Source organism: Ischnura elegans, chromosome 1 (assembly GCF_921293095.1).
Source record: "Ischnura elegans chromosome 1, ioIscEleg1.1, whole genome shotgun sequence".
Lineage (NCBI taxonomy): Eukaryota > Metazoa > Arthropoda > Insecta > Odonata > Coenagrionidae > Ischnura > Ischnura elegans.
Genome location: NC_060246.1, coordinates 169328455 through 169339150, shown reverse-complemented (window position 1 = coordinate 169339150; position 10696 = coordinate 169328455). Strand labels below are relative to the sequence as shown.

The 10696-nt window shown below is 38.8% G+C and overlaps 2 protein-coding genes across 2 annotated transcripts; one reads left to right on the top strand and one right to left on the bottom strand.

Annotated features, from left to right (window-relative positions):
• The first annotated feature begins 757 nt into the window (after positions 1–757).
• On the top strand, positions 758–3158 carry LOC124154056. Its single transcript, XM_046527558.1, has 2 exons — positions 758–1116; positions 1634–3158. The coding sequence occupies exons 1-2, from the start codon at positions 880–882 to the stop codon at positions 3041–3043; spliced, it is 1647 nt and encodes a 548-aa protein (XP_046383514.1). The 5' UTR covers positions 758–879; the 3' UTR covers positions 3044–3158.
• Positions 3159–6968: 3810 nt separating this feature from the next.
• Positions 6969–7653, bottom strand: LOC124154049. Its single transcript, XM_046527546.1, has 2 exons — positions 7489–7653; positions 6969–7305 (listed from the first exon to the last, which is right to left on the bottom strand). The coding sequence occupies exons 1-2, from the start codon at positions 7614–7616 to the stop codon at positions 7092–7094; spliced, it is 342 nt and encodes a 113-aa protein (XP_046383502.1). The 5' UTR covers positions 7617–7653; the 3' UTR covers positions 6969–7091.
• Positions 7654–10696: the final 3043 nt, after the last annotated feature.

Sequence of the window (10696 nt, the reverse complement as noted above, 5' to 3'; positions counted from 1 at the left end):
CCGTGAAACCTCCCAAAAATGCCTAATAAATCGCCTCTCCAGGTAAAAGAATCGTCAGACTACTGTTCCAGACCCCTAGGACTTATCACCACGGAATTTTTGAGAACGATTTGTGACCACTGGTTTAACTCAAGTATAAAACCCCCGGTATCCCGTTGGAACCCCCCGCAAAAAATGAAAAACTTGCCATTAAGTATTTTTTTATGGGTATTTGTCGCCACTATTACTCCGTAATGCACAACCCTTTACAATCATCGCTACGTGATCACTGTGGACGATTGGTGACCGCATGCATAACACATTAAAACCCCCGAATCCCCCTGGGCACCCCTCTCGGTGGAGAAGAGCATTAATGAGGATTAAGCGGAGCAGCCGCGGGGGGGCTCCTCAACCCCAAGGCGGCGAAGCCGCCCCACAACGAGGAACGGCGAAGCCGTTCCGAGGAGTAACTGGAGTAGGCGAGGGGGAGCTTCAGTAACCCTCGGGCGGCGAAGCCGGCGATGCTCAAGCGCCGAAGCCGCTGTAGACTCCCCCCATCTCAACTCACACTCAACCCCTGGGCGGCGAAGCCGTTTCGAGGAATGAGTGGGGCGCCTCCCTACCCCCTGGCCGGCGAAGCCGGCCCCTAGCTAAGGTGAGATTATTCGAACTTTAAAAGTCTTCGTGCGACCACAAATGTAGACGGCGAAGCCGGAACCGGGGTTTTAAGGGGCGGAGCCCCTTAACGAGCGCGCGGAGCGTGCGAGTCAACCCTATACAGCCATTGCTTCTTGCTAATAGTAACGTGCTTGCCGGTGCTTGCATTCTTATTTACGGTATTTCGTGACTTTGAGCCTTAAAATCGTGTGCTACTAGCAAAGAGTATTATTGAAGTACGCTATGGAGGAGGAACATAATACGTGTTTGGAAGTGAAGACTGAAAAAAAAGGATCCAAAGAATATTGTTTCGTGCCTATGTGTACAAGCACGATTAAGTCAACGCCTGACAAAGTTTTTGTTAATGTACCCATAAAACCGGATTTGCGGAAGAAGTGGCTCTTAGCTGCTCGAAGGGATTTGAAGAAGATGCCTTTATCAGCGTCAACTCATCTCCGCTGCTGCGCTGATCATTTTAATGTAAGTAAATGGAACATTTTTAAATCGATAGGAAAACTTACCTTGCCTTACTTGTGAATGCATAACAAAACCTAAATCACAAATTTTTGTTCATTACATTACATACTTATTTAAATATAACGGTTTATATAACCTTTCAGGACTAATAAAATTAACGAACTACTACTTTCAATCCAATAATTGTTATGATTATTCACCTCTACGTTCTTGGTGTAAAAAAATTTAACATGATCTTACTATCCTTGGCATGGTGAAAATACAATCCATTTAGACCCATAACGTTCTCGCGGTAGAATCCACATAGTTAGCCGTTCTTCATGGCATTTAAGTATTAGTCTAACTCTCAATTAACTCGTAAACGAAGGGTTTTTATTGAAAGTGAATAACAATTAACATTATGTGGAATAGTTATAGTTATTAGTAAGCAGTTCAAAACACAACCATCGATTTAATTCTCTGCAATCATAATTATTAATTAGTCTGTGCATTTACTATATTTTTCACTAATACCTTTCAGTTGGAAGAGGATGCCGAAAATTATATGTATTGGAAGATGATGGGAGGCCCTTTGAGGATGAAGAAAACAGTAACGCCTCATATATTTGAATGCCAGCATCGGAACAGCCCTATCTCCCCAGATCGCCCTGTACTAAGGAAAAGAAAAATTCTTGAACTCCTCCAGGACCATGCAGAGCCCAAGGAGGTACAAAATGACCTAGCCATCCCCATAAATGACAACATGGAGACTGATGAAGCTTATTCAAGCCCAGTGATGCAAGAAGACCAAATTCCGAGCACAAGTGGGGCTCCCTCTTCTGCAGAGAAGGGGATACAGGCTCGAATAAAATACAGGAGCAAGTATGTGCAAACGAGCGGGTGTTCTAGAACAGTTGCTACTTCGCCAATGAAATTTGAAGTTAAGTCTGTTGTCTTGCCCACCCTTGAAAATGATTTGGAAAGTGTTGTTTATTCTAGCACCTCCTCTGAAAACTTGGACTCATCATTTCATGAGAGTGTATTTAGTGATTCCTCAGATTATTCGGAGGATGAGGAAAGTGTGATGAAGGGTATTAGTATAAAACGTATAATGTATTACATTGAAAGAAATCCAAAACTGTACCTGGGGATTCCAAGTGAAGGTTATGCCATGATTTGTGTCTTATCAGATCATATTGATGTGTCACCAAGGCATCTTATGATCTGCCTTAAAAAAATTAAATTAAATGATTCCCTGCAGGTTCTGGCACATGAATTTGGCAGTCATTATTCCTCTGTGAGTCGCATTTTAAAGTCTGTGCTGCCTCTTATATCAAAAAGTGTAAAAGAGCTGATATTTATGCCAGAAAGGGACATGCGCATGCGAGTCTTACCTATGGCTTTCATGGCGCGCTATTCAAATGTGTGTGGTATAGTAGACTGCCTTGAAATAGCCATTGAAAAGCCGAGTGATGCCCTCCACCAAGCGCAGACATGGTCAAACTATAAAAAGGCAAATACTATAAAGTACTTGCTATCTTGCTTGCCAAGTGGTTTCATCACCTTTATTTCTGAAGGGTATTGTGGACGAGCCAGTGATGAAGCCATCACCATGGACTGTGGTTTTTTGGACACTCTAGAGCAGGGTTCAATAATAATGGCTGACAGGGGCTTCAAAAATTTGGAGAGGCTGGTTACTGCAAAAGGGAGTAGCTTGGTGAGACCTCCATCAGTTAGTGCTGGCCAAAAAATGAGTGAGCATGACGCTAAGATGTCTAAGACAGTGGCCAGTCTCAGAATTCATGTGGAACGGGCAATAGGCAGAATCAGAGACTTCAGCATTTTGAAGCCAAGCTATGTGATGGACCACAATTTAGTTTCATATGCTGATCATATGATAACGATTGCTTGTGCTTTAGTCAATATTCAGTCTCCTCTTGTTAAAATTTAAATTTAGTTTTGTTCATTTTACTTTCAGCATTTAAAATTTTATGTGACCCAAATGGGCCAACTATTACAGTTCATTGACATAATGACTCTCAATAAAATGATCTATTTTACTATGCAGTATGGTGTTTCTTATTCCTCACAGGTGCATTAATGTGATAACCAGTGAAACGTTTTCATTTTAATTTTTCGGCATAACCTAATCAAATGACCACATTTCCTAATTATCATTCATGTTATTGGTACAGGTAGCCAAAAGTTCCTCTGACTCATACCATTTCATGCATATAAGCCCCCTAGTGTGAACATAAGAATACCTTTTTACGACCTAATAATAATGCTCTGCTTCCATTTGAGTGCTTCACCTCAAAACTTGTCATCGAATACAAACATTATCATCTGGTTTTCTGTCTGCTGGCAGTTACTCTACCCTACTGCTGTTTCCATCTCCATCTGTTGCAAACCATATTTTTAGTGCAAATGTAGTTGTTGTCCTTCATGCATTCCATTAAGTTTATTATTTTTCTTACTTCTTTTTATAACCTTCAAATTGCCCTATTACTATGTTTCTCTCTTTGATCATATGGACCAACCAGTTACCTTTCCTTAGTCTCATTTCCATTATGAGCTATTTTTTCCTTCACTTTGCTTAAGGCCTCCTTAATTCTCAACTTATATACCCATCTTACTTTTACCATCCCTCTCCACACCCACATTCCAATTGCACATGATATTGAAAGAAATATTGTGATTATTGGTGTTGAAAATTTTTAAAACATTTATTTATCAAAAATATTGCATACATTAGACAAGTAGTACATCCTCTCCATTTTCCTAATATTCTTGCTGATATCATCAACTCAAATACCATGCAACCTGTAGCTTTAATCATAAAAACTTAAATTCAAATTAGTAAAAATTGGGGAAACCATCATAAGAGACTGAAAGTGAAATAATTATCTCCTAAAGAAATGAGTATAAACAAAAAGAGTTAAGTGATCAATGCATGTTAATATACATGGGATAAACTAGAATTTTTGATCCTTAACAGGTATTTATCGACAAGAAGGCCAAAATGGATACCTCTATTTTGTGTATAAATCAACACTGGCTAAAACCCTTAAAATAACAACAACTAAATTAAATCAAGGATTTTATACTGCTGAGGGCTATGCAAGGGATAACATAAAACATGGAAGTTCCTACATATTATTGAAAAAAGTGAAAATATTATGTTTAAAGTAAGGAGTGATCTGAATGACTTCAATGAGGATTGTAGTTGTCAACTCTAAGCCATTGAAGTGAATGAAATGAATACCAAAATAATGTCACTGTAAATTTTGATGCCCCCATTAAAGCAGCTACTCACAGAAGCACTTGAATTGAAAATACCATAACAAATATGAGGTAAACAAAGATAATGGACAATGACTTCCCAGACCATAAAACAGCATTCACATCATTTCCCTTCGGTTCAGAATTTAAATAAACAAGGACAAGATCTGCACATTTACCTTTACTGTGTTCAATGATGAAAACATGAAAAATCTTACTTCTCCTGTAGGACAGAGAAATCACAGCATGAAATTTTAAAAATTTTTATTCATACATCACAGGATATATGAACTTAGACCAAAAATCATTGCAAAGAGCTATGATTTCTAACTTCATTTCTTCACAAAAGTCAATGTTAAAAATGTTAAGCTTTTCATTTATCTCAAAGTTTGGATCTGCTACAACAAAAAGGCCTCTTCTTTTCTTGGAAAGCAACATTTGTACCATAATTTGAGCTAAATGTTTTCTTGTTACCTTACCGTCTACATAATAGTTCTTTACTGTTGCCTCTTTCTGAGGACATTTAATTTCAATTACCAAATCCTCACATATTCCATCTGGTGATGCTGCCAAGACGGGGTACTGTGGGTCAAGGAAAAGACCACATTTCTCGACCTTCTTGCCCAAAACTTTTTCTAAGGCTTTAACTACCCTTCCTTCTAAAATGCGTCCCCTTTGCATAGCAGCAGTATCACGAAGTTTCTTTGCACCTAAAATTACCTCCACCAGCACACCATCTCCCTTTTTACAATGCATTGCTGCATGGACCCTTGATGCCGAAACCCTACCACAACGCAGCTGATGCCACAGTGGGCATTCATGTTGACTCTTTGTCAGGCAATAGGCTTTTTCACAGAGGCCTGAATTTTCCATGAAAATTTGGCTGAACTCCAGGAAATCTTGGGGAGTCTTAGTGCCATGCTGATCATGGAAGTGCCTCATAATATTTCTCAATGTTAAGGCCCCACAATCAACGTCCTCATACAAAGCCATTAAGCCATTATTTAAATGGCCAACTTCCCTAAATTTATTGATTAATTTTTTTCGAAACATCCCATCACCCTCATGATCCACTCCTTCTCCTCCAGTCATGTCCTTCACCTTCAGGGGCTTCAAGTTGCCAATGGATGAAGAGAGTTTAGACTTTTTCCAATAGCTTTCCACCTCCGTTGGAGAAGGCTCTTCACTACGCCGATGCAACCACATCAAGAATGCAATAACATGCTTACACCCACCTGTTATAGGGATATAAAGAAATAAATTAATGTTGGTACTCATATCTAAACTAATTATCAATATAACATTTTCTGTTATATACTTTACTTCTTTGTTTGGTCTCATATGTCTATAGGAACACTTTCACTGCTTTATGTGTTAACTTATTTCTATTTATTCTTAATAAAATCACACTATTACCCAGTGGCTATGTCAGCACTCAGCAGGCTTAAGAAACATTTCTACCCATAAGCTAGTCTTAAAATTCACTCTCTTTAACAGAAAAATCAATTCTTTTTTTTTTATCAAACGTCCCATTAAGATTCCAACAAATAATAGGAAAAGCAAAAGACTGTGCGCCTAGGATTGGATCCTGACTAGAGTAAAACAAGTAAAGTTAAAAAAATGGAAATACAAGATGCCATTGATTTAAGTAGCCAATGATAAAATACATGAGTACACTTATTGAACTTTTTCTGAACACAAATATGTATATTTAAGGGCAAATATCGTTGAAAAATGGCATATAACTATCTTCACATTAGGCACTAGATGAAAACTCCTAAGATGTGTTATGGCATTCATGTCAATTCAAGTAATGCTGCCAGTGATATCTCGTAATGTGCCAATGCAAACCAAGTAATACTACCGTTTAAAAGTGTGAGGCAAAGAGTATTAAGGCCACTCTAAATCATACACAGTGATATAGGTGGCCGAATAATTTCCCCAACTACTGACTAACTACCTTCAAAGACAATGGAAAGACCATATAAATTCGAATAGTTAAAAGTGGTAAATGAAGAGGAAGGTTCTTTAAAATGAAAAGAGCATGGGAGCTCGTGGTAGAAAAGTACTACTTAATATGTGGCATTATCTGGTGGAGGACCAATTACTTGGCTATCACACAAACAGAATACTGATGCCAAATCCACAACTGAATATGAGTGTAAATAGCAGCTCCAATTGCTTTGAAATGTATGCAATATATGTAAAATTTACCATTAAAATGTTATAATTCATTTATATTTATAATAATCTTTTGAGTGCTATGTGTTATTAACATCTTTATTTACTCATGATAGCAACAAATTGTTAGCCTCCTGTCATGATGGTTATGACAACTTTAAACTTTCTTGAGAATCATTTTCCACTATTACCAAATCTTCAACAATTCGACTCATGTGCAACAAGCAATTTAAAAACTCCCATCGATTTTTTATATTGTTTTATACCTACAATATTTGAAGGATAGTTTATGCAGAAGTAAAGCCAAGATTAAATTGAAATCAAGTTATAAACGAACCCCTTTCCGCATGGTCCCAAATCATTTGCATACAGTAAGTTTTGTAATGCTTTGAAATGAATCGATGCAGGTTTTCTTAAATGCTGCATATCTGGTCGTTAAAATTTGAACCAATGTCATTGCGAATTAATAAGTGATAGACTCAGCAAATTATAGTTGTAAAACTTTTAGCTGAATTTATTTTACTATTTACTTAAGCCTATGAAGACCTCTTACCTGCAGAAGCTGCACAATCATGACAAGATACTTCTTCTACACTCCCTTCTTCTTCGTCAATAACTGCTGAAACTGAATAAGGCTTATCCCTTATTTTATGCTCTGGAGTTATTTTACCCATTACATAACACTTTTCTTCTTCTCGTTTCACTTGCACGTATCCAACGGCAGAATCACCATAATTCTCTCTCGAAGATCTGTAATACGGTAAAAAAATCTCCGTGAGGTTCTTAATATTTTTACATTCTAAATTCAATTCAATTCGAATAAATATCTAATAAAGGCATAACATGAAATGAGTGTGTATTTTGGAATGGGTGGCCTACAAACTAACCTTAAGCGGTAGATTACCAAGAAGAATACGAGCAAAGGAAACTTACCGAGCAAGTTTCACTCCTCTTTGCTCTGAGCTCACGAAGAGAGGGCTTCTCTTCATAAAATCCGCCACCATCAAAACATCAACCGCTGGCAGGTTGTTGGATGAAGCCTTCGAATATCCTGGTTGCATTTCGGGAAAAAAGCTTGCGAAAACAATTAACTTTCTCGAATTAACTAATGTTAAGTATGACGTTGTCGCACGTTCGCGTTGCCAAATGGTTGCCAAACAGCATGGGAATAGGCGGTATAGGGTTGGTGACGTCAGAATTAAGCAGCCAATCAGAGCACGTTTTTCCTTCCTCAGTGTTGATACGAAAAAAATGTAACTTTATTGGCTTATATTATTTAGGCAAAGCAACAGAACTACGTTTTGCGTCAAGATTGTCTTTTTCATGATACAATCTTTCTCTGGAAAAATATTTGTCGCTAAATTCCGACCCTTGCAAATACTCTATTGGACTCACATATGCACACCACACGGTCCAAAAAACGTCACGTATACTAACAAATTATACTACCACACGCTCGTAGAAATAATAATAAAATTCAGAAACATGCATAAAGTTTTACACAAGTTAGTATGCTACGCTACAAATCATCTAATCTATTTATGAGTTCTAACGCTGCCGTTATACTCTCCTATTGATCGTGGAGAAAAAAAAGACATTCTGAATCAGTCTGTTCTACATCTATCTATCTACATCTACATCTATCTCTCTTATTTTATTTTTATGATCTGATCTTCCGTAGCATGTTGGCGTCCGTAAGATATGGTTAACTTCGTTAGAAAAGACACTGCTCTTGAATTTATCTAAAAGGTTTCTTCTAAAGATTCGCCAAATGATCCCATCATTGCGAAAAGTATCCTTCGTGTAAGTTAGCATGCGTTCGCTTGACTGCGAACAAAGCTACTCGATGTACGCAATACTTTGAATGGGCAGTTATCAATGAGAGCATTTGTGGCCGACTCGAATGTGTACTGTCTTGCCAACGGACGGTCTGAGAAATAAGGGAGCCGAAAGGCATTTGGCCGTCTTTCTTCCATTTCAAACTCGCGACAGACTTTGTCGAAGCACGCACACATAAAATAATGTTCATTTTTCACCCAAAATGGGAACCACATTTCATCAAAAGAATTCGTTTGATAGAAGTAAAAAATGCGCTGCGACGAGGCAACAAAATCTTCCAAAAAGCTTCAGCTATCACCTCACAAACATAAAATTAAAAATGCATGAGACGCCCGCTTTTCACGAGTTAGTGACGTCATTTGAGTCCTGGTTGACTCTTCTTCGAGGGATAATCTTTCGTAGATCAACATTGGACCTCTCGAGTGTCGTGTGCAATGCCGAGGAGAATGGATTTCCTCGGAATGAGTTTGTGACGACGTAAACTCATTTGCGAAAGCTTCCTGGCCGAATTTCGAACAAAAATAAATATGAAGGCGAGGTGCATTCGTTTGAAGCAACGGGACTTCATAGAGGAGGCCACAGTCCGCCTCTTAGAAGCTCACTTCATGTTGCCAAAACAAGGGCTCAAGGGAGTGTTTGGGATTTGGTGGGGCTCATTATCGCTTTTAAAAAACGATCGCAGTGCGGCAGTGACTACGGAGCGATCCATTAATTCCAAATCTATGCAGAGGATTATTTGCACCCGCGGAGAAAGGCATTGAAAAAATATTAATTTGATCGACCATATAATCGCGGATATTAATTTTGACTAACAGCCCCATTGCAGCCATATTTGCCCTTGACATTCGGATCGTTTTTCCATTAGTGAAGTGAGCGCAAAAATTCTGCAAACAAATTTATACGAGCGATGAACGACTACACATTGAGTGGACCTCTGCTGTAATTTTTGTGGTTCCACGCAGGGTTCTCCCGCCCCCCTCGAATATTCTTCGCTTGCCCCGAGGTAATCGAAAGCGCCCTCTGTAGAGGAGTCGCCGCCGTGGAGTGCAAATGGAAACACGCCACGCGACCGTCTTCTTTTTGTCCGATAGAGGGCGCGCAGCGACCCGTCGCGTGCCCGAAGGAGACGCGTGCTTATCTCAACTCTTTTGTCAAGACCGGGCCGCTTGTAAACCCCCTCCGAACGACACGTGCGCATTGCTGCTCGTAATTGTTGCTCCCAAATCGCCCTGGCCCAGCGAAGCATGGCTTCCATTGCCCGCACGAGCGAAATGGCTTTGAGGGGACGCGAGCAAAGAAGGCCCGATCACAAGCGACGGCCGAGGCTCTGACTTCACCACGAGAAGTGCTGTGTTGTTCCGGCTGCCGTTGCCGACCACTTTGTTCACTAGTGTATTTACGTGCGTTTAATACATTTTATAATATTTCTTGGAATTTAGGTCAATGTAAAACAAATTATAGCCAACGTTTCAATTTATTTAAAATCATCCTCAGGGCTATGAAAGAGAAAACATGAACAATATAAAATACAAAGATGGCAACGATATAGAATATTTTTACACATTGTTCATGTTTTCTCTTTCATAGCCCTGAGGATGATAGTGACACTTGGGGATGTTGACAGTACTAAAAGTGGTGATTTAAATATAGAAGCGACAATTCAATTCGAAGTTCTTCTATTTTAGCTGTATTTTTTTATTATTTTGTTCAGTAAACGTGAGGTTGAAGGAGTTTGTGGGAATTATAATATAGCAGCCAAGTTTATGGTACCGAATATTCTTTCTTATCTTGCCCTCTGCTGTGTTATGCGTCTGAAACTACCGGAGTTGGAGCTCCTTATTCGCCAATTGGCGGCGGTTTCTAGGACTATTTTCCCCGCGCAAATTTAATTATTTACGCGATAAGTTATGTACTTGGGTATTTGCGATGAAACTACCGGAGTCTTCTATTTTTGGCGTAGTACCTTATATTACGAGGGAAAGCACATCGATTTCTAGGGTTCTTGAGTTCAAATTAATTCCAGCTTATTTACCATTTTGTAAGACCAACGATATTTACTTGATAAATTGCATGGAACGCATCTAATCATGAGAAATTGATGAGTCTCGTCAGAAATGTATACAGTATGTTATTTGTGTGTATGAACCATCGTGAATAAAAATATGCATTCTTCTCTTACAATTGGTGCAATGAACCGTAATTTATCTGTGCCCGGCTTTCATCATCTGAAATTATCTTATGGTCTAGTTATAAACAAAAAAATCGTTAAGGTATATAATGATCTCCTATATTTACTGGCCTA

Excerpts from the sequence above, each read along its gene's own strand:
- LOC124154056 (XM_046527558.1), top strand. The coding sequence starts at position 880 with ATGGAGGAGGAACATAATACGTGTTTGGAAGTGAAGACTGAAAAAAAA. Across the intron at positions 1,117-1,633 it reads GCTGCGCTGATCATTTTAAT|TTGGAAGAGGATGCCGAAAA; the intron begins GTAAGTAAATGG and ends AATACCTTTCAG.
- LOC124154049 (XM_046527546.1), bottom strand. The coding sequence starts at position 7,616 with ATGCAACCAGGATATTCGAAGGCTTCATCCAACAACCTGCCAGCGGTT. Across the intron at positions 7,306-7,488 it reads AGAGGAGTGAAACTTGCTCG|ATCTTCGAGAGAGAATTATG; the intron begins GTAAGTTTCCTT and ends ACCGTATTACAG.